The sequence below is a fragment of the Propithecus coquereli genome, unplaced genomic scaffold (assembly GCF_000956105.1).
Source record: "Propithecus coquereli isolate 6110/MARCELLA unplaced genomic scaffold, Pcoq_1.0 Scaffold78, whole genome shotgun sequence".
Taxonomy (NCBI): domain Eukaryota; kingdom Metazoa; phylum Chordata; class Mammalia; order Primates; family Indriidae; genus Propithecus; species Propithecus coquereli.
Genome location: NW_012153951.1, coordinates 605,023 through 629,680, shown reverse-complemented (window position 1 = coordinate 629,680; position 24,658 = coordinate 605,023). Strand labels below are relative to the sequence as shown.

Sequence of the window (24,658 nt, the reverse complement as noted above, 5' to 3'; positions counted from 1 at the left end):
GGAAAAGCTTTATAAAAATACTTCAGTCCCCCTCAACCTCCCCATGTCCCCAGTATCTTAGGAATAGATTATATTTGTATGGGAGTTCTTTAATTTCTGTTCTGTGGTATGGTAATACTTAAAGATAGCTGTTTCTTAACATACTGGGAGTGTCTTCTCCTTGTATTTTTATCATTCTTATGTAGTCATCAGGACAATCATATCTTAACCCATTCATTTCTCTAACTCAAAATATGTGTCATGGAGTTAGCTGGCTATAATTTAGAAACCTTGGTAATCTGCAGATCTGCAAAAGATGTCACGTACATTTCTATCCAGTTTTTGTGTATTTCATGGTCTAAATGTTCCTAGCTGTGTATTTTGCAACATCAGCTTCTGCTACTTCAACACCCTGTACTTCAAATTACTCTGGCCTATGACCTGTTACGATATTTAAAAATCATACGGAAGAAGAAAATTCACTAACATGAAAAATGAATATATGTTTTGATTAAAATATATAAAAGTACTATTAAAAGAAACACTTTGAGCTCACACTGGCTTTAAAAGCCTTTAGTTTTGTTCAGTCACCATGGGGTCTGCATCATGGGACCATGTAACCAGGAGATTGATACAGTTGATGGGAGAGTGACCTATTTGTGAGCACATGAGCACGGTTTTCAAAAATATTTAAAGTACGTTGTATCATTAAAAATAGTCTTTAATTTGCAATAAAAAGATAAACAAAATATTAAATATTTAAAGTTAAACAGCTTTACTTTTCAAAAAAAAAAGTGGAATCTTTTGGTTCTTAAAGTCACCAGATTGTAGAACCTTGACAGTCCACTCGAGTGCCACACTGAGAACCTTAGCACTTATTCTGAAGTTAATGTCTTTTTCAGTGCCTGGCGCTGTCAGTAAAATATGTCATTGTATGTAATACTAAATTGACATGAGAACAAAGGCAGTTTGTTATATTATGTTTTCATTTTCACAATTTGCACGTTTTAAATAAGAATGATAGTCTTGGCCAGGCGCGGTGGCTCACGCCTGTAATCCTAGCACTCTGGGAGGCCGAGGCAGGTGGATCGCTCAAGGTCAGGAATCTGAGGTTGCTGTGAGCTAGGCTGATGCCACGGCACTCTAGCCCAGGCAACAGAGCCAGACTCTGTCTCAAAAAAAAAAAAAAAAAAAGGATAGTCTGGATTTTCTGTTTGGTTTTCTTTTTCTTTTTTATATAGATCAACATTCAGAGTTCATGGTGCAAAAGCCATTGATTTAAATCACTGAGTTGCACTAAAAGTTCTAACTGGAGTATTTAAAAAAAGTAGAGATGTGTAAGACTAGTCTTATGTAGCATCACTGACCTTGAATACCAAAAGAACTATAGATTTGTATAAATGTTATTTCTTCATACTTGAAAGAAAACTAAAATGGTAAAGAACAGGAAGACCTGAATTTGTTTAATGTCAGCAGCCACGCATGGGCATGGCTAAGCAACTAGTTACCAGGAAATCAATGTGAACTCTCAGTGCTGCCAAGGCTAGGGAGTCTTCAGACTGTCCTTATTCAGGTACTAGTAAAGGACTTAATTCTTGCAGGGCATCTGTAATGGATAAAAGTGACAATCAGACACATTTCTTAAGCTCTGTTCATAAATTTGCCCAAATTGAAATTAGATCTTATGTTTTCTCCAGATTTCCCTTATATGTTATTATCTAAAGAAAGTCTTCATGGAAGTTTATATTGTACACTGTTACAGTTTTCTTTTCTGAGGTTGCATTACAAGGTTGTATTAATAGGTTCCTTATATTTAGCGGGAAATACAGTAGCATAATGTTTGATGGCTATTTTATTCTGAGTCATAGCCGCTCAGTTTTTCCCTCAGGAGGACCTTTATGTTTGTGTTTTCTTCCTTGGAGGACACCTGAGAAATTACCTAGGCAGTAATTCTTTTTAAATTGGTCAAATAAAAAAAGATCTAAAACTGAATGAAAACAAATGCTAACTGAGTGAGGATCAGGTTGAAAAATCCTCTGCATTTATGAGTCACTCTGCCACCTTTCCCAACTTCATTTTTGCATTGTAGTTTTTATAACATGATTAATATCAGTGAAATTAGTCACCCGATGAATAATTGTTCTGTAAGATACAGACTAATATCAGCAAATGCCTACAGTCCTATGAACATTTTTTATCCCTCATTCGATGTAATGTCTTATTTTATCAAATTTAAAAATATTTCCCTAAAAATCCTTTTCGGAGTTGGGATACATATATTCGTATACTTTTAAACATGCATAGTTAACATATCTAAGAGATACAGAAGAAGAGTTGAATTTTAATTAACAGAAGTACTTTTGTTTTAATTTAATGCCAAGCCAGTATTTAGAAAAACTGTTTGATCCTTTAACACATTCTCATATAGTTAGTAAAGTCTATATAATACATACTCAGATCAAAGTTTGAGCACTACGCTCTTATGTATGTAATTACTACGTAGCCCATTTTTCCACTTACTTTTCTAATGTTGCTGAGGTACTTCAAATGAAGGCATTCAGACCAGAACTTCTTTTTGTGCTAAATGTGAATTTAAAAAATTATAAAAAGTATTACCATGAACTTGAATATGCAAAACTTGAATTAATCAGAATACTCATGATACTTACATTTTTCTTCTTACTAGGATTTTCATATTGAGAACAAAATAGCAAACTTTTCAATTCTACATAGAAGTTTTTTTTTTAATAAATTTACCCATCTTTTCTTGAGAAAAGTACTGGTAATTATTATCAGGAATGAAAAATAAGCAATGCCGAAATGTTATTTTTTTAAGGAATAATCTTACTTTCTTAAGCTTTTCTTCAGACACATAAAAGCAATGTATAGGGAAAGGTTGATTAGCTTAAAATTTTGGTTAGTTGGCATCTAATGAATATCTTTATAAAATAACTTGATAGAAGGTTAAAGAAAATTTTCAGTGGTACTAAAAAATAGATGTGCAACAAAAATAAATCTGATTTAGAAGCGTAATATATTTATTAATATATGGCTATAAGGATATCATTCAAAAGTTTTAACTATTCAGTAGACATTTTTCTTTATTATAATATGCTAAGTGATATGAAAATGAATCTGCAGTAAGATTTCCTAAATAAAAATAGTATATCAATATCCTAAATATTTACTACAAATTACTAAATTTTCATTTTAATAGTACTAGTCTTTTTTCTGTTAACCCTAGAATATAGGACATAGTCGATATTTTTAATCTAGATGTAGCAGTATCTACTAGTTACATTCAAATTCCATAGTTTAGTAAAGCTGTTTTGCATTTAACTTTAAATATTAAGCAAAGTATATTTAGACATATTAGTAGCTTTAAAACCTTTCATCTTTAATTTCTTATAAATGTGATTTTTGACATCTTTTTTTTAATCATGGATCAGGCATTTTTAAACTTGTTTTTTATTACTTTTTTTTCAGATAGGAGTGTAAATTATTTTCTTCAATCTAGGTGCTTTAATTTAGAATAACAATTGACACTTTTTAGGACATACAGGGTGATCTTTATTTAAAATAGTACACAAGTATTCTGACATCATTAAATTCATTTTTCATGTAGTACTCATGTCTATGAAAGTTTCATGGTTTAATAATCACTGTGCATATCCTTAAATAGTCATAGACTCATTTGCATGAGGTATGTGGAAGTAATGTCTTGAAATGAAATACGTAAATCCAGGATTTATTGTGTGTTTGGAATGCTTATATTTTTAACTTTCTCCTGATCCCCACATTTCTAGACCCATTTAAAGTTATCTGCTGTTTAAATTATGCCTCGTTTTAAAGATGTAGCTGTCAAGCAATTTTTACAGAGAGAACATATATAGTTGTCTTGTATACATTCTTATGCATTTGTATATGTATATATGAAATTTAATTTTTCAAGCTAGAATGTAGTTGGGACACATTACTCTTATCCCTACCTTGAGAAAAAGTGTGCCATATTGTAAACATGCAGTTAGCCCAGTTAAGTATTTACTACTATGTTTTTGTTACTGTATAGCAGTCAATATAAAAATCAAAAGACATGATAAATTGTGAAATATTGCCTACAGAGGCTATGATATGATCTGTGGTACAACTGACTGGGATGGCTATTGAAATCTTGGTAAGCACAATGAGAATTGAGGATTTGTTTGAATGACAGATACTTGGAAGAAGCTGAAGAAAGGATGTTTAAATACACTGGATAATAATTCTTAATAGTATAATAATACAAATGGTGCCTACTAAAACATATAAACTTTTTATGAAATTTGACTATCCGTAGTTTGTGACATAGGCTTTCAGTTTTATGAGATTTTTAATGATTTTCCTCTTTTCAATTAAACCCATCCTTTTCCTTCATTATCTTTTAGTTCTTAAGACAGAAGAACAAGATAAGTCTATATTGTGTATGTGTGTTTATATATTATGTATATGTATGCAATATGTTATAGGTTTTGTTAAATAAGATGTGTTGGCATTTGAGTGTACACATACACAGTGTGTGATTATGTGTATACCGTTAAAGGACAGTTTTGACTGTTGAACTATGCTTGATTCAAATATTTGATTTGATGCAGTTGCTATGATTGTATTTGTCAATTTTTCATTAAAATAATGTGTGTCTTTAAAATGGAAAATGTAATGTGCTGTGTTAATTTTGTTTGACCAGCATATTATTATGTTTGACAAGCTTACGTTAACATCATTCTTATGTATCTTGCATATTATATCCCTGTTAAGTATTTTCTACTTTTGTAATGACCTGTGCTTGAATTAAACTTCTAAAACTAAAGAATCATTAAAATCCAATTTTTATATTGTTAGATATGTTTAATATAAATCTGAAATATTAACTATAGGCTAAATAAATGTTTTTAAATATGATTTTTTTAAGTTGCTATGTGACATTTTTCCTTATAGCTATCACAAGATGAATGTAGAGGCACATTATACAAATACAGACCCGAAGAAGTAGATATTGATGTAAGTATCAGTGTGGTGTATATTGTCAGTGTTCTGTCATGTTCTCTACCAAAACACTGAAATAAGCATGACAAAAAACTCATCTTGCCATGCCTTCCAAAATGACATCAAATAATTGTTTTTTTTCTTCTTTTATGCTTTAAATTATTACCCCCTCCCTCTTCTCCCCACTATTCCCCCGTAGTTAACAGTCGAACATACTAAGCATCACTTAAATGAGAGTAAAAACTGTTTTTGATTTAAAAAAAAAGTTATGGAAGACTAGAGACAAAAATTGCTATGTCTTCTAGAGTAAGTATTAGCTTCTAGAACTTCTATCACTGCTCCTTTTTGAATTTAATCTTTTTTAAATCATGTTTTAGTTTGCCAATTTGCCATGCATTCTTCCCTCGTTTCCCCTGGCAGTATTCTGTTGAGTTGTACCGCCTTCTCGTTTCAACGCCTTCCATTTGGTGTAGCTTTAGTCTTGTTGTGTGACAAAGATAAGGTAGTTATTTTCATGGCAAAGGAGGTAAAGCCTCAAATTTCTTGCGTAAGTCATTTTGCCATAAAGTTTGGGACATATTTCCAGTTTGTCTGGTGTTTTTATTTTGAGACATTAGATGAACTGGTTCATTGTACTATTGCAATTTTGAGTAGTTTATCATATTTTCATAAATAAAAAATTAGGGTAATACTAAAAATTTAAAACACCAAAACTATTTAAAATGATTTTTCACCATTTGTAGTATTTTTATTTATAGTATTGCAATTAGAAACAGTCTTTTGTTTATATTCTTTTCTAAGAACCTAAGCACATAATTTTAAAAATACATGAAAACTATTGTTTCTTGGCCTTTTAGGTAAGAGGTAAGATCGTGTGTACTATCTGTTGTTCTTTTTTTTTTTTTTTTAAGTTTTATTTCTTTATTTATTTTTTCGAAACAGAGTCTTGCCCTGTCACCCCAGGTAGAGTACAGTACAGCGTTGTCATCTTAGCTCAGCCTCCCAGGTAGCTGGGACTACAGGCATGTGCCACCATGCTCAAGCGATCCCCCAGCTTTATCTGTTCTTACCAGTTTAAACATGTATGAAATCAGGCCAGGCGTGGTGGCTCATGCTTGTAATCCTAGCACTCTGGGAGGCTGAGGCAGGAGGATGGCTTGAGCTCAGGAGTTCAAGACCAGCCTGAGCAAGAGCAAGACCCCATCTCTACAAAAAATAGAAAAATTAGCCAGGCGTGGTGGTGCTGAGGCAGGAGGATCGCTTGAGCTCAGGAGTCTGAGGTTGCTGTGAGCTGTGATGACACCGCCACGCTCTACCCAGGCCATCAGAACAAGACTCTGTCTCAAAAAAAAAAAAAAAAAAAAAAGAAGGTATGAGAACCCAGTTAGTGTTTTAATTAAGGACTGAATATATCACTTAACCTACCTAGCAGATTGTAGGGAGGAAATCTTTGCATGCATATTTAAGCATTCTATCTATTAAATATTTTAAGTGTGTTTTTTGTCATATAGCGACCACTTGCCTCCAATCACAGGAAATATAAAAAATTACTAATAAGAGATTTCTACTCTTATAACCTAGACCAAGTTAAGCCGATTATGTGAACAAGATAAAGTGGTACACGCTCTGGAAGAGAAACTTCAGCAGCTCCACAAGGAGAAAGTAGGACAATTATGTTTATTATCTAAGAGTGATGTTACTTCATGTGATTATTATCAGGACACTGATAACTGAAGTAAAAAGAATTAATTCAATGATGCAGAACATTAAGTGTAATTCTTTTTATTATAATAGTACACGCTTGAGCAAGCTTTGCTATCAGCCAGCCAAGAGATAGAAATGAATGCAGATAACCCAGCAGCCATCCAGACAGTGGTGTTACAGAGGGACGATTTACAGAATGGGCTGCTCAGCACGTGTCGGGAACTCTCTCGAGCCACTGCCGTGAGTAGATTTCTCCCCCTGGTAAAAATCACTGAAATATTATGCAGTTCTTTTTTCTTTTTTTTTTTTTCTGTTTAATTGGGCTGCTTTAGGACTGTTCTTACTATAGTAAGAAATATTAGTTTGTTATTAGCGTACAGTTCTTTAGGAACATAAAAATAAAGGGTCATCTTTATTTCTGTAATTAGTAGGCATTTTGTTCTCTATGAAATAGATGTTTTATAGAGGAGATAGGGACTCCTGTTTTATGTATTATGCAAATGAACATTCTGAAATATGTTAAAATTTATTGCATTAAGAAAATAAATATTTTATGGATTCTAGGGTATTGGAATAATGTGGGGAAGGTTGTAATTAGACTCTTAACCAAGCATTTCAATAAAAGGCACCTGTGAAAAGCTTTTAAGAAGCTGTCAACATTACCGTTCACAGCTGCAGTGTGATCTAAGTTTAGACGATAGGTTTGAGTAAGAAATAAAGCGAGCAGAACCTTTTAACCCATAGTCCTGTGACTTTGTAAGAGTTTTACCAAATCTAAAAGTCTTACTTAGAGTTTATAAATTGAATGCTCTATGAGTTTAAACAGTCTGCTTTAGAGCCTATGATGTGGTCGTCTTAAACATAGTAAGAGCACCTGTCTAAGCAGCCTTTTGAAAGACAGTTCCTAGCAAAAGCCACCCTGTTATAGAAAACTGCAAATACACCCTTGTCTGTACCTTCCAGGGGCCTTTTAGGGAGCAGCTACTTTCAAGAAGTCCACAGACAGTATAGCTTAACTAAGAGGGGTCTTTCCAAGCTGGCACGATACCAGACTCTCAACACGGCTTCCACTCTAGACCCTAAATTAACATTCCAGACATGAGCTATTTTTAAAGGAATATACCGTAGTTTTAAATAAATCCAAAACCTAGTTTTCATGATTCTTAAATACCTTATATTTCCATTTCAATTTTTAAAATACTATTTTTCCATTATCTCATTTGAGTCTGTTAAATATACTGTTAAATAGACTTTTAAAAAAATTAATATTCTTTCCATTGTGAGCTCCTTAAAATAAGAAATCGTGTCTCATTAATCTTTGTTGCTCTAGCATCCAGCACTATAGGGATGTGCATTAAAAATTTGATGAATTATTGAGCTGAGTGACTTACCCAAAGTTGCAAAACTAATAAATAATATGTCTGGAACTCAAATCCAGGTCTTCTTACCATAGTCCTGAAGACTTAGATCTACATGGATTTTTGTCATATAGTCATAAAGAATATATATGCACCTGAAATGTCTACTCGGAAGTGCTCACTGAATTCATCAATGATGGGGAAGATTTCTATAAGAAGAGAAGGGAAACCCAAGGTAGTGGCTCATGCCTATAATCCCAGCAACTCAGGAGGCTGAGGCAGGAGGATCACTTGAGGCCAGGAATTCAAAAGCAGCCTGGGTGACATAGCAAGACTCCATCTCTACAAAAAATAAGAAAAAGTAGCTGGTCATGGTGGCATGCAACTGTAGTCCCAGCTACTCTCCAGGCTGAGGCAGGAAGATTACTTGAGCCCAGGAGTTTGAGGCTGCTGTGAGCTGTGATTGCACCACTGCACTCTAGCCCAGGCAACAGAGTGAGGGCCCGTCTCAAAAAAGGTGTGAAAGAGTGAAGGGTGGTCCTTACCAGACAAAACACCTGGAGCCACAACACAAAGTTAAAAATGTGGGCCAGGCGCGGTGGCTCACGCCTATAATCCTAGCACTCTGGGAGGCCGAGGCGGGCGGATTGTTTGAGCTCAGGAGTTCAAGACCAGCCTGAGCAAGAGCGAGACCCCATCTCTACCAAAAATAGAAAGAAATTAATCGGACAGCTAAAAATATATAGAAAAAATTAGCCGGGCATGGTGGCGCATGCCTGTAGTCCCAGCTACTTTGGAGGCTGAGGCAGTAGGATTGCTTGAGCCCAGGAGTTTGAGGTTGCTGTGAGCTAGGCTGATGCCATGGCACTCTAGCCCGGGCAACAAAGTGAGACTCTGTCTCAAAAAAAAAAAGTGTGCAGGAAATATGTTTGGAGAAGCAGGAACTAGAACTAACTGACTGAGTGGAATAGAGGAGTCCTGTTAGAGGACAGAGAATTTGAGATTAGAAAGGGGAAATGGGGTTAAGCTGTCAATGCTAACTAAGCTAATGAAATGCTCAGAGTCCCTATGACAACCTGAGTCAAACCAAAATGGTGGCCTATACTAACATTTGGTTGAAGGCTCTTTAATGATTTGATGTCTGTTCTTTAAATTCCAATTTTAGAAAATTTCTCCCCTTACCAACTGGGATTAGTAACTTTAATCGATAGGCTTGGAATTTGTTCCATCCCTAGGTTAACTCCAGCCCTGATGGGAATTTTGTTAAAAATGTCATAATAGAAATTAATCTTGTTTTAATATCCCTTTTTCTGGTTGTTATTCTATATAATCACTTTTCTGGTTTCTTTTTCCTTGCCTTTAGCAATAATCAGTGGTTATGACAAACCCTTTGAATATGTTCTACCAAGACATGTCTTACTGCATAGAATACAAACTATGTTATTTGGGACTTTATGTAAACTTATTTATATTTGTAGCTTAAGGCTACAAATGTTAGTATGTGCATAACATCATACTGGGCATATGGTTGGCACTCGGTGGATGTTGATTAGATTTAAATTTGAATTACATTTATGCTGGCAGAATCTCAAAGGGTTCCTCTAATTCTTTCACAGTCAATTCATGGCATTGGTTCAAATCTAAGCCCCATGCATAAGAGGTAGAACATCAGGGCCTCCATGTCGATCAAAGCTTCGGTTCTGAGAACATCTTCTCACCTGCTAGGCCACAAAGGTACATAAAATTAGGATTAGCACGAGGTAAACATGTAAAGCAGTGTTCCTTGTACAATTTATTTAATTTTGCATACTCCATCTCCTTTTCTCAAGCCCCATCCAGCGTGGTGCCTTTGTGTTCTCACCTCCACTTTTTATCTAAGCTTGATTAAAGAGTTACAGCAGTCAGTTATACCTTTAGATAAATTTTTCAGTTTGTCATTGTCTTAGTTTGGGTTCCCTTCTGAAAGCAGAACCTGTAATAAGGACCTGGGTAGAGATAGTTTATTTAGGAGATGATTCCAGAAAGCAGAAATGAGGGAGTGGGAGAATGCGACAGAAAAGAAGAAAAGCCAGTAAAAGTTGCACTGCTGAGCTGGTTACCACTGTGGGCAGCAGAAGTTTGATCCCACTGGGGACCCTCTGAGGAGATGAGCAGAATGTTTCAGAATGTCCCACTGAAAGGCCGGGGGTTTGGGGCATCCATCGCCCTTTGGTCAAGGTTGCCCCAGAGTCCTTAATTCACCAACACTTCCAAACTGCCTTAGCTAGCAGCTGGCTTGCCATGGGACGCTGGCATGCAGGGAACTGTATCACATGTCCTTGAAAGGTGGGCGGAGGGGATGTGGTGTGGAACTCCACCAATATCTGCTGCCATCACCTCTCTGGGGGAACTTACATGTAAGCCTTATCTCTCATCTAGTTTGAAATTTAAGAAAGTCCTGTGAAAAATAAATACAGTTATCACCTCCATTTTATTTCTTATTTTCATTTCTTTTACCTCCACCACACAGATGAAGAAACTAAGGCTATGGGGTTTAAGTGATTTGCCAAGGTGACATAACTAATAAGGAACAGTTAGTGCCTAAACCAAGGACTTTTTAATTCTAGGGCATCTCTGCTTTCTACTCCACTTCACTATCTATGTGGTCACGTAACTTGTACTTTCTGGAACTTGGAATTTAAATCTAGATTCTCATATCCAAAAATCTAAAATGAGTGTTCTGTTAAAGGAATTTTAAAGGAATATCAGACATCAGAAAGCAAGTACAGGGCCCCCAGTCATCCTGAATCATGCTGGTAGATGGCTTACACATTTATCTACTGCAAAATAATACTAATATATGAAATACTAGTAATAATTATTAATATTTCTGGAGCAGTTATTGGGTGCTAGACTCCATTGTAAGTGCTGTACATGCATTTAATCTATTAAGAACCCTGACATAGGTACTATTATTCCTATATTTAAGGTGGAAAACTGAGATACAGAAAGATTACCCATGGTTACACAGTTAATAAGTGGTATGTAACTTCCATTAAATTTACTTGTGCTCTAAACTGGATTCTACATAGGGCCATGAGTAAACTGAGATTTTGGCCTATAGTGGTTATGTGCTAGGGTGTAGGCCTGTAAACCATAAGGGGCAGAGAAGCAGGACAAATGAACTACCTTGGAGAGAAGCTCACACATTAAATATCTTAATATTTATATTTATAAACATCTTCATTCTCAATGTAATAAAGAGCTACTGAGAATCATGGTTACAACAAAATGTAGTTTTTTACAGTAGATTGGTCACCATCCATGAATTATCATGGAACGTTCTTTGAAAGATTTTAAGATGGTTTTAAGTACCCCAGTTATTTCATAATTACAATACAGCATCCCCTAAAAAGGAGACAGCCAGATGTTATAAGCCTCCTGATACACAGCAGTAGAAAATACCTAGCAGCACCTATGAGGTAGTCTCTGCCTTATCCGCAGCTTGGTACCTGCAGTCAAGTAGGTGAGTATAGTACAGTGAGAGTGAGAGAGATCACATTCCCATAACTTGTATTATAATTTATTATTTTTATTATTTTTTAAACTTAGTTTATGATGGATAGATAATTTGTTATAATTGTCCTATTTTATTAGTAGTTATTGTTAATTTCTTAGTGTGCCTAATTTGTAAATTAAATTTTACAAATTTGTATAGGAAAAAACATAGTGTGTGTATATATATATATATATGGTTTGGTACTATCTGCAGTTCAGGCATCCACATCTTGGAACATATCTGCCAAGAATAAGGGGGCACTGACGTATTTTTACTAAAAAAAAAAATCACATCTGAATCTCCAGAAGCCTTAATATCTGATTACCAGGTTATAGGAAACAGAAGAGCATGCTAAGCAATGCCACAAGAATTCGGTTAGCAAAATCCAGAATAGGAGAAATTCTGTAGAATAACCCAGAACAAATTCATTCTCTTCAACAAATAAGTGACTAAAGAATTAAGAAGGAGGTGGGGGAATTTTTATAATTTAAAAAATAAGATTTTTCTCTTTCCTTTTTTTCATTTTGATTTTCTTTCTTTAGAGAAACATAACAAAGTATTTATAGTTGAAATTATATGATGTTTGATGTTTGCTTTAAAATAATGCAACAGGGATAAAAGATGGGCGCTATAGATGAAACCACCTTGGCTGTGTGTTGGTAACTGTTGAATTCGGGTGCTGGTGGGCACTACTTTTGTGTATGTTTGGTAGTTTCCATTGTTTGCATTTAAGAAAAATTAAAAGAAAATCTACAAAAATGCTAACAGGAGTGTGACACAGTAATTCTTTTTTCTTTATCTTCCCCTGTATTCTAGCTTTTCTATTTTTGTTATATCTGGAATTTCATACAATAAAAAGTAAGCAAGTTCTTTGAAATAATTTTATTTCAAAGAGAATGTTAGAGAAACTAAATATATGTTAAAGATTATAAATAGCCAAAGCATAAAATGACTATAATTGTCATAAACTAGAAATTAAAAATATAGGTAGCACATAATTACATAATTTTAGGTTTAATAAAACCAGTATAGTCATTTTAGATAATATAATAAAACATGTCATGTGCTTAATAAACAGTGATTTTATTTGAGAAGCAGTTATATGACAAGGCAAGTATAAAATCACAGAAGAAAAAAAATGTTTTAACCTCTTAAAATAATTGAGCACATTTAATCTGTGCCAAGAAATCTCTACATCCTAAAGGTAAAATGAAAAAAAAAAATGAAATAAGATTAACTTTCTTTCAATTAATCTAAAAAAATCAACTGTTTTCAATACCCAGTTGGCAAGACTGTTATGATTCAGTGATAGTAACCAAAAAATTAACATTTGTATGATTGCCTAATTGTCCAAACATAATAGTAAGTTTAAATATGACAGTGCCTTAATGTTCCAGGATTTGGTAGTGGACATTATAATATCACTTAAAGTTGAAAAAAATGTTTGAAACTTAAATTAAGAAGCTATTAAATAATCATACTGCAGCTATACTATTCCCCTCCCTCATTTTGAAATTTAGAATCTACTGTCAATTCTTTTCCAAAGTGTTTTCATTTTTTAATTAAATTTTTCTTTTTTAATGACAATCAGAGTAATGAATCCTAGGCAGGTCTCGAACTTGCGGGCTCAAGCAATCCTCCCACCTCAGTCTCCTGAGTAAGCTAGGACCACAGGTGCATGCCACCGTGCCAAGCTAATTTTTTTTTTTTTTATGGCGAGGGTCTTGCTATGTTGACCAGGCTGGTCTCGAATTCCTGGCCTCATGTGATTCTCCCACCTCAACTTAAACCAAAACTCAGGAACCCTAATAGGAGGCAAGCCAGGCCAGGTGTGGTAGCTCACACCTGTAATCCTAACACTCTGCAAGGCCAAGGCCTGCGGATTACTTGAGGTCAAGAGTTCGAGACCAGCCTGAGCAAGAACAAGACCCCATCTCTACAATAAATAGAAAAATTAGCTGGGTGTGGTGGCGCACACCTGTAATGGGAAGTACCTGAGAAGCTGAGGCAGGGGGATCGCTTGAGCCCAGGAATTTGAGGTTGCAGGGAGCTATGATGATGCCACTGCACTCTACCTGGGGCAGCAGAGCGAGACTCTGTCTCACAAAAAAGAGGCAAACCTGAAGTAAACCAGTCTCTCTCATAGCTCAAAGCATAATAATGGTAATTATGTACTTGGTTATTAAAAAGAGAAGCAGCATGACAGTGAAATACAAGGATAAGAATTTGAGATTTGTGTATAGCACAGTGTATTCCCATGAGCAGATGATGTTTTAAATTGCCATTGATTCTAGACAAGAAAAAGAAAGTTCTCATTACATTAAAAACTTGGACATGCATCATTAGTTCTAATACTGTCTTAATAAAAGCCATAATATGTATCTGCTGTAGCACTCTATAGTTAGATATTAAAATCTTTATTGATTTTTTGGTAGCCTGGGATTTCATTGCATCTGAGTGCTGTAAACCTACTTGAAGGTTTTTCTCCCCACAGTGGCCAAGGCTTGTCTCAATACAGACTATAAAGAAATAGCTACTATTAAAATTTATGCTTGTTCCACACCCTAAACTTAGACCGAGTCAAATTTTTTTAAAAATCTGCTGTCCCGGCCAGGCGCGGTGGCTCACACCTGTAATCCTAGCACTCTGGGAGGCCAAGGCGGGCGGATCGTTTGAGCTCAGGAGTTCGAGACCAGCCTGAGCAAGAGTGAGACCCCGTCTCTACCAAAAATAGAAAGAAATTAATTGGACAGCTAAAAATATATGTAGAAAAAATTAGCCGGGCATGGTGGCATGTGCCTGTAGTCCCAGCTACTCGGGAGGTTGAGGCAGAAGGATCGCTTGAGCCCAGGAGTTTGAGGTTGCTGTGAGCTAGGCTGACGCCACAGCACTCTAGCCCGAGCAACAGAGTAAGACTTTGTCTCAAAAAAAAAAAAAAAAAAAAAATCTGTCCCATAGCAATTCTCACTCCTCCACCACACACACACTGTCTTTTAAATTTTTGTTGGATTATAACATATTCTCAGAAAAGTTTACAGATTAGGAGCCTAGCGAACATCCACATCAAAACATTGAATTTTACATAGCATGCCAAAGGCTCCCCTCCTAAAAAAAGCACTGCCTGACTTTTAAACTAGAGGTTGGCTTTGCCTGTAGTTAAACTCTGAGTAGGTGTAATCAACACGTAGCACATACTCTTCGCCTGGCTTTTCCTCATGAGGTTCATCCACATGGTTCCCGACTGAAAGAGTTTGTTCGTTCTCTTAACTGTGTGGCCTGCGATTCTCTACTTTTTTATTGAAAGCTCTATTTCCTGACTAGTACCTGTGATTTCCAGATAATTGCATATTTGAAAGTTATTACCCCCTTTTTAATTGCCTGAGTGTACATGTGTATTATCTTCTTGACAACTAAAAAGTAAGATCAGATTTAAAGATTTTTAACATTGTACTCATTTAATCCATTAAACTCATTAATGAAATGCTCAGCCAGATGTTCAAAGAAACCCCTTTTTTGCCGTCCCCTTTGACTTGTGCTGCTACCTACCCAGGAATCATGTTCGGGGAGGCTGAGGCAAAGACGGAAACAGGTGGGCCCCGGAGGATCATGGGACTTGGGCCAAATGATGCAGTTCAGTAGTAACTAATTGTCCGAGTTAGGAAGATTGAAAATATATTGTCTCTTTACTCCTAAAATATTGGTAAAGTAATCCCTAGCTCTCAATCTCTATTTTTCCTGTTTCTCTAAGAAAGAGGATTCTTACCATCCTGAAATGTTGTATTTAGATGCCTCTACAGTGTAGTTGAGCCCACCCTGATCTCTGGCTTTTCTACAAGGGAGATTAGGGTTAGCCTGGCAGTGCGCTCTTGGTTAGCCACTGAGCTGCCATCCGGTCTCTTATCTTTTTACCCTCCCTGAAGCCATCAAAGGCCTGCTCTTTAAATTTGCAGTTTTTGTGATATATGCAAATTAGAAGATGACTAGAAGCAATTTTTATTAAAGAAGGTCAATTTCCGAATTCTAAGAACTGTCTGGGAAAAAAAGAAGGTCAATTTTCATATTTATTCAGGTAAAAACAGTTTACTAAAGCCAAGTAGAGAGACTAATATTACATAAAATAGATGAGATAAAAAATCTTTAATCTAGCATTACTTTGCTTTTTTATAATTTAATTCATTGTGAAACCTGCTTAATAGACTCTCTATGTTATCCACATAGTATAATGATGATAAAAATCTTCAGTGCTTTATCTCTTTGCTTTCTAAAAAAATTTAATATAATTCATTGTAAAACCTGCTTGCAGAGACCTCTTAGCACTCTAGCCCAGGCAACAGAGCGAGACTCTGTCTCCAAAAAAAAAAAAGAGACCTCTTAAATTCAAAAAGCAATTATTCCAAAAGGCCAAAACACTCATTTTAATTTTTAAATTTTTAAAAGTACAATTTCAATACTTTTCATTGCTTAAGTTTTTTAAAGTGATTTTAAGCTAGTTGCAGCATATGCAAAATAAAATAACTTTGAAAGAAAACCCTTAAGACCTTGAGGTAACATGTTGCTGCTTTTTTTTTTAACTATTAAGATTATTTTAGGTAACCTTTCTTCCACACTCAGTACTCTCTTTCCTTATCCCTAGACTTCCGCTGTTGTTAAACTGACATTTCCCAGGGGAGCTTCATTCAGAGCAGTTCAAGGCAAGAAGTCCCTGATCATGGGAGGTTCTTAGACAAGCTATTTATTAATTTAACAATAGTTTTCAATAAGTATTTGTTGGCTGTATTTTATTTGCCAACGTCACAGTAGATTCTGATAATAAAATAATGGTCAAACAGTCCCTGTCCTTGGTTTATCAGTTTGTTACCCTACTATCACTCCCTGAAACTTAGGAAAAGTAACAATACCCCGTTAGCATCCCTGAAACAGGATGATATGGTGATGTATTTTTAAGCACCTATAAAATCATTCTATATTCAACACATGACAAACTAAGCATCACAACAGGTGTGATAGCACATTGCTGTAGTCCTATCCACTCAGGAGGCTGAGACAGGAGGGTTGCTTGAGCCCTGGAGTTGGAGACCAGTGTGAGCAACATAGTTAGACCCTAGTGTCTAAATATATATGTGTGTATATATTTGTGTGTGTATATAAACATATATATATATATATATATAATTTTTTAAAAGACCAAGTATCAAAAACTTCTTTGTTATTTTATGGTTTGGGGATGATTTTCTTTTCCAAAAGAGAAAAGCATAGGTGGATAGTGTCTATATTGAGTCTATGAGCAGGATTCACTGAATTGTTTATATAGTTAGCTAAATTAATTTGTTTTATTATATTACTGTAAGTTTATTGTAAGTAAAGTCACGTCAAGCTTCTGGTGTTACTGAAAATCCAATATGCTATAGTGGCACAGTATAGCATGGAGCATTTTTTTTCATGGAGAACTTTTAATAAGGACAAATAAGAAAATGCTTTATTTATGCCCCTTCATTTTAGGAAATTACCTTCAAGAAAAATTTACCATATTAACATGAATAAATCAAACTATTTCCTCAAAATAATACTCTTTATACAATAGAATCATTCAAATATTTTAATGTCTTATTTGGATAAATAATAGTTAAGATGGGTTTTTTGTTTTGAGGGGAATATTGTTTAGTAAATTGAGTTTTAAAAAGGAGAAAAACAGTAAAAGAAAATAGGTTATAAAATTTGTATTTTGTCCAATATAAACTACACCATTTTCTAAAATCTAGAAAGGTTATGATTGTAGTGATAACACCATAAAAGCACGTTTTCCCCATTAAAGTAATTAACACTCTTTGATTTTAGGAATTGGAACGAGCGTGGAGAGAATATGATAAGTTAGAATATGATGTAGCTGTTACCAGGAACCAGATGCAAGAGCAGCTAGATCGTCTTGGTGAAGTTCAGGTACAAAAATGTAATGTTTTTTTACATTGTTTTAACTGGTTTTTACTTGGTAAAATACAACCCACCTTGTTAGATTTATGCATACCCTTAACAGTTTTTACGTTTCTGGCTGACGCCTGGATTTCAATACTTTCAGTGACAGGAATCTTACTTACCTGGTGAGCCCTGGAGTATTCTGCATGCCTAACTATCTCGGCTCTGTCTGCAATTCCTATAAATGCAGCTTCATAGTCTTTTGCGACTCCATCCGTCACTTGGCATTGAGGTGTTGAATTATATGAATTTATCAAATAATGGATAATTTTATCTTTTTATAAAATTAATCTGTTCTGTACTAAATTTCTCTCTTTTTTTGTCAAATTGTATTAGCTTGTTGTCTTGACTGACATACATATTAGAACAGGGGAAGAGACAGCTCCATTTGGTATAAAGAATTTAGTTTGCAAGCATGCAGAGCTGGAATCAGGTTTCCAGGGGTTAGTTTTCTTATCTCTAAAGTAGAAATAATACTTATCTTAAAGTATTACTCTAAGGAGTAGAGATAATGTATGTTTGAGACATAATAAAAGTTACTTCATGCCTATGACCCTATGTAAATTTGATCATCTGTATTAGAAACACAGTGGACTCAACAGACAAATCAATAGAACAGATAAAAGGTTGGTAAGATTGACTCATGGAAAATCACCTGTCCTCTATTTGCGCTGTCCAGTATAGTACTAGCCACATGGAGTTTTGGGGCATGTGAAATGTGGCTATTGTGGCTGAGGAACTGAACTTTTGGTTGTATCCATTTTAATTATCTAAATTTAAATAGCTATATATGGGCCGGGCGCGGTGGCTCACGCCTGTAATCCTAGCCCTCTGGGAGGCCGAGGCGGGTGGATCATTTGAGCTCAGGAGTTTGAGACCAGCCTGACCAAGAGCGAGACCCCATCTCTACTAAAAATAGAAAGAAATTATATGGACAACTAAATATATATATATATATATATATTTCTTTTTATATATATATATAAAAAATTAGTCGGGCATGGTGGCACATGCCTGTAGTCCCGACTACTCGGGAGGCTGAGACAGGAGGATCGCTTGAGCCCAGGAGTTTGAGGTTGCTGTGAGCTGGGCTGACGCCATGTCACTCTAGCCTGGGCAGCACAGTGAGACTCTGTCTCAAAAAAGTAAATAAATAGCTATATGTGGCTGTGACTTCTGTATTGGACACTGAAGCTACACTATCAATAATCAGCTATAAAAATGAGGTACTAAAATACTCTAGAAAAAAACTATAGATATGATAATCCAGAGGTCAGCCTTTTTCTGTAAAAGGCGAGGTATTAAATATTTTAGGCATTGCAGGTATATACAGTCTGTTATTGTTTGATGTTTTTGGTTTTTTTTATAACTCCTTAAAAATATAAATTTCATTCTTAGGTCACAGACCATACTAAAAGACACTGCGGGCAAGAGCAGTTTGCAAATCCCATATCTAACCTAACAAAAAATGTTTATCATGAAAATTTAATAACTATGTTATAAAGCATAAGAGAAGACTTGAATTAAGAGGTATAAGTGGTATATCATTTTTATTGATGGTCTGATTTGATGTTTTAACAATGAAAATTCTTTCTATAAATGCCATCCCGTTCTAACCAAAATTCTAGTAGAATTTTCTAAAGAAATTTTAAAAGTAGTTCTAATGTTTTTAAAGTATAATAAAGACCACAAGTGGTTAAAACATTTTTTGAGAAAATAAAGAAGTAGAAGGCACACTCTGAATGGTAGCATTGTACATGCATCCTTAGAACAGTTACATAACAACTTTGGGTTTCAGTTTCCACAACTATAAAGTGAAAATAATAATAGTACCTATCCCTACTAGGTTATTATGATTATTGTTATATAATGTGTTGATATTTTTGAAGCACTTAGACTAGAACCAAGCACATAAAACTTACTGTGTAAGTGTTGGTTAAATAAATAAGCAAGGAAACATGCAAAACCATAGTATTAAACATGGTTTAGGAAAAAATAGACCAATGGAACAAAGTAGAGAGTTCAACAGCAGACCCTGAATATGTGAGAATTTATGTGTGTTAGCAGTAGCACCACTAATCAATAGGAAAAAGATAGATTATTACTAGATGGTATTGGAATATAGGCTCGCTGTATTGATCTGCTTGCTCATACCATGTACAGAGATGAACTTCAGGTGCATTAGAGACCTAAACACTATTTATTAAAGCAGGACATACAGAGTGGGGGTAGACTTTTCAAACAAGACCCAAAAAAATACTCTGCACAAAACAGAGAGAGAGAGAATTGTTGAACAAGATTTGGCTTTATCAAAATTAAAGATTTCTCCTCAATGAATGCAACGTAGACAAAGTTAAAAGATCACATTCTGGGAAAAGACCTCAAAAATTCTACAAGAGTTTACTATCTAGATTTTCAAGAAGCTTTTTCTTTTCGATTTGTAAAAATAATCCATTAGAAAAATAGACAAAGAATATGAGTAGTTAATTCATAGAAAGGAAAACTCAGATTACTAACAAGTCACTACTTATCAAAAAAATGTAAATAAAATAAAAATTAGATTTGCATTGTGTACCTTTCAGATGGGCAAAAATATGTGTATCTGTATTTTAATTATTACAAAAGTGATACATATTCTATATAAATGTGCAAGTATCTGATTTTTATAGTTGATCTTTCCTTCTTGTGTGTCAGTTACTCACATCTCTGAGCTGTAATTATGTTTGGTGCTTGGGTGAGCATTTCTTCCTTTTACTTTGCTTCCAGCCTGTACCTTGGACAACTAGATAACTAAGGTTATGTAGTGAGTTTTTAAAACAGTGTTGGTTCATAATGTTTGGGCTTATAGACTTTGAAAACAGATTTCTACCCCTCAGAGGACTTTTCAGCATACTGATGAAATGTGACTATATTATAATATCCACCATCATCAAAAACTGATATTCAGTGAAAGCAATTGTTTGTCTAGATAGTCTGACAGTTTTTATACTTCACTGTCTGTATTTTAGAATAAAGTTACATTCCTAAAAATGATGTTTATTATTACCTAAAATAGAATTATTGTTATCTTATTTACCATTAAGAGTCTTAGAGTTCTAATAGAATCTTAGAGAAAACCAATATGATCTTACTTCGGTTTCAGTTAGAGTATTTAGACTAAGGACATCATATAGGAATTTAAAAGTAAGAAAGTGGGCTGGACACAGTGGCCCATGCCTGTAATCCTAGCACTTTGGGAGGCTGAGGTGGGAGGATTACTTAAGGCCAGGAGTTTCAAGAACAGCCTGAGCAACACCGTGAGACTCCGTCTCTACAAAAGAAAAAAGAAAAAAAGTAGCCAGGCATGTTGGTGGGTGCCTGTATTCCCAGCTACTCGGGAGGCTGAGGCAAGAGAATCGCTTGCGCCCCAGGAGTTTGAGGTTGCTGTGAACTAGGCTGACAACACGGCACTCCAGCCCAGGCAACAGAGCAAGACTCTGTCTCAAAAAAAAAAGAAAAAACTCATCTGAGTATATTTTGTTAGTTGTCCCTTTTTTGTGTTTATTTTATGTTCTAGAACTTAAGAAGCTAGTGTACCTTCCATGCCCCACCACCACCACCACCAGAAGTTTGTTTTGTTTTTTTTTTTAATTTGGGGTTTTGTTTTCTAAGTCTGAAAAATTAAATATTTTTCTTTCTCTGCTTTATCTCTTATCTTTGCCACTGGAGTCACAAAATTGGGAGGGCCACATAGATCATATTAAATATTCCTAAAACATAATCCACTTGGCAATTCTCAGTTTTTGAATATATAGTTGGTAGAATTTATAACTTCATTTAATTTTTTTTCTTGTGTGTGGTCTATCTGTTTTTACTGATAGACTGAATCAGCAGGAATTCAGCGTGCACAGATTCAGAAAGAACTTTGGAGAATTCAGGATGTCATGGAAGGGCTGAGTAAACACAAACAGCAAAGAGGTACTACAGAAACAGGTAAATTAGCTTTGCATTTTATTTTGTGGTGCCTGGCCACAGTGTTACAGTCCTGCATCATTTAGCAACAGGGATACATTCTGAGAAAGCATCACCAGACAATTTCGTCATTTTGCGAACATCATAAAGTGTACTTACACAAACCTAGTGGTATGGCCTGCTACACACCTAGGCTATATGGAATAGGCTGTTGCTCTTAGGCTACAAACCTGTACACTGTGTTACTAAAATGAATACTGTAGGCAATTATAACACAATTCTAAGTATTCGTGTATGTAAACATACCTAAATAGAGAAAAGATAATGTGTTGTGCTATGACAGCTAAGACAGCGATGACTAGGCGATAAGAATTTTTCAGCTGCATCATAATCTTAGGAGCCACCACCACATACATATGTGGTCTGTTGTTGGCCGAAACATAGTTATGCAGTGCATGACTTTTTGTCTAAATATAGTGACACGTATAATTGGCTTTCTTTTGCTATTTTCATGAATTTGACATCAGAAACAGACGCTCTTCTTTGTGACATTGAATCAATGCACAAGTTTATAAAGTAAAAACTCTGCCAACTACACTCACACAAAAATAATAATTGTTTTACATGTATAATTATAAACACATATGCTATTTGGGCTTTAGGAATTCTTTTTCCCCACAACAAAAAAATGGAATCATGCTGTATCTATTTTTCCATAATTTTGTTTCAGGGGTTTTTTGCTGCCATAAGCCATGCTCCAATGAACATTATTAATACATATAACTGAACATACACACTAGTACTTCCAAGAAGTGAGAAAAAAGCACACATTTTTCATTTTGATAAGTACAGCCAAACTGCCCTCCTAACAGATTATATCAAATTATGCTTACATGAATAATATTTGAGAAAACCATTTCCCTATACTCTTGTTTAAACTAAATATTTTAATTTGTATTTTTTAATATAATTGGTTTCAAATTCTGAAAGCATTAATAAGTGAGGGGTTAGAAACTGAAAGCTTCACTTAAAATAAGTGAAATGAAATTCTTCTTTCAGTAGATTTAGAAAGATGTGTTTAGTATACGTAGTTATGTTTTCTAAATTTTTTAAATAGGTACAGCAGGATTAAAGCCTTTCTCAACAGTTAAGTACAAAAATGAGGTAAGTTTAGATTGTTTTTCTAGCTATAAATTTATTTAAATGTTTAACATATGAATTAGAAGTAATTAAGTCTTTTCTACTATAATAATAATGTCTCTTAAATATATTAAGGAGTTATTGCTTTAATCTTGAAATTTTATTGGTTCAGTGATTTTGTGCTGCTAACGTGATTTTTCTTCCCTTTTTAATGCAAAAAATATTAAACCATTACATTTCATCTATGTTCTAAAACTTTAACATTGTCATACTTGTTCTAATCTAAGTAATTTGAATATTTATCATTGTTTCTTATACTTCATAAAATTTGTAGGATGATTGATAAATAAGTTGGTTGTGTGTCATGAATATCATAGAGAAATTACAGCTGCAAAGAGATACTGTCAACCTAATTCAAAGATTGTATGGTCTTGAATTTTGTATAAAAGCCAAATGAAATGTTTTTTTTCCTCTCTCTTAAAAATAAGAGTAAGATTTTTTAATTAATTCTTTCCTTCTATTTTTAAAATGAAATCCAGTAATTAGTTTTACTCAGTAATCTGTTTCAATGTTGAGTTTCAGTATAAAGCTAACCTACGTGTTATAGAAAAAAATAAGGTACAACCATATTTAAAACCCAATTATTGGCTATCGTAAAGGTTTTTGGTTTTACTTTTCAATATGAGACTTTTGGCTTGGCAGTGTCCCTTTATAGTATCTTAAAATAAATTTAAGTTAATATACCTTTGCAAAGAATTTAGATGTGCTTAATTCAATCTGCTTATCTAAATAAGGTGACTATTCTACAATCTTTAGGAAGAGGAAGTAGTCCCACCTCGTCCTCCACTTCCTCGGTCCTATGACTTTACAGAGCAGCCTCCCATAATCCCCCCTCTGCCCAGTGATAGCAGCTCCTTGCTCTGTTATAGCAGGGGCCCCGTGCATCTGCCTGAAGAAAAGAAGATTCATCAAGTTCAAGGATATCCAAGAAATGGATCTCACTGTGTAAGTGGCTGGAATAGCCACAGAATGATCAATCACACATGCCCTTTCATTTTTGAAAATTAATTTATTTTGCACTTAAACTTATTTTTTATTATAACCCCATTTTTAGCCAGTGCTTTTTTGTTTGTATATAACTTTATTATATGTGTTTTTTCTGTTTTGGTTTTACCATTCTTATTTGTTAGTAGTTTCATAATTTTAATATTTCATCATTTCTTAATATTTTTATATTTTCATAAAGTGATGACTTTGCACATGTTGAAGAAGCCATATTTTATAATAAATATGCCATTTCAGGATATGAGAGGCAAAATTTTATCTTTAGATCAGAAAGAAGGGAGAAAGAAAAAGATTGTTATTACTAGGAAAGGTAAAGGGGTTGGGCAGTTTGGTCTAGGAAAAGTGTTCAAAGCTATGAACGTCACCAAGGAGAGATGTTACCCTTGGAAACTGGAAATAAGAGGTTTGGAGTTAAGCAAATAAATGTAAAATGTAATAAGGAGAAAAGAATAAGAAAAAAGGAATAGAGCTAATTTGAGAACAGCAGAATGTTCTGTGACGGGAATTTTAGTACCACCTTCTAAATGAAAATTTCTTGAATTAACATAATTATTTTTAGACTTCAGTTATACCATGATAAAATGTAAGTTTGTTCTTCAGAGGAATATTCTTACTTTTAAAACAAGAGGTTTTACTGGTTAAAAATCTTTCAGATTCCTTTTTTCTACTTAGTTGTGATATATATATTAATATATATATTAATAGTGTTATACCCAAGATAGCTCTCCAGGGCTATTAATTTTTAGACTTTAATTTCAGTCTTTAGAGGTACACATTTGAAAAGAAATGTTTAGCTTTTTTTTTTTTTTTTTTATAATTACATGTCTTCCTTTCAAGGGTCCAGATTATAGACTCTACAAGAGTGAACCAGAGTTAACAACAGTGGCAGAAGTTGATGAATCTAATGGAGAGGAAAAATCAGAACCTGTTT

The 24,658-nt window shown here is 34.5% G+C and overlaps 1 protein-coding gene across 1 annotated transcript in view; it reads left to right on the top strand.

Moving 5' to 3' along the window:
* Positions 1-24,658, top strand: part of LOC105825111 (pleckstrin homology domain-containing family A member 5-like) — a 95,330-nt gene that overhangs the window by 54,356 nt on the left and 16,316 nt on the right. The window contains exons 13-20 of the mRNA XM_012662800.1: positions 4,404-4,439; positions 4,954-5,016; positions 6,583-6,663; positions 6,796-6,945; positions 17,437-17,538; positions 21,432-21,543; positions 22,640-22,686; positions 23,479-23,667. Coding sequence (XP_012518254.1) covers positions 4,404-4,439; positions 4,954-5,016; positions 6,583-6,663; positions 6,796-6,945; positions 17,437-17,538; positions 21,432-21,543; positions 22,640-22,686; positions 23,479-23,667 — 780 coding nt within the window. The remainder of the gene's footprint in view (positions 1-4,403; positions 4,440-4,953; positions 5,017-6,582; positions 6,664-6,795; positions 6,946-17,436; positions 17,539-21,431; positions 21,544-22,639; positions 22,687-23,478; positions 23,668-24,658) is intronic.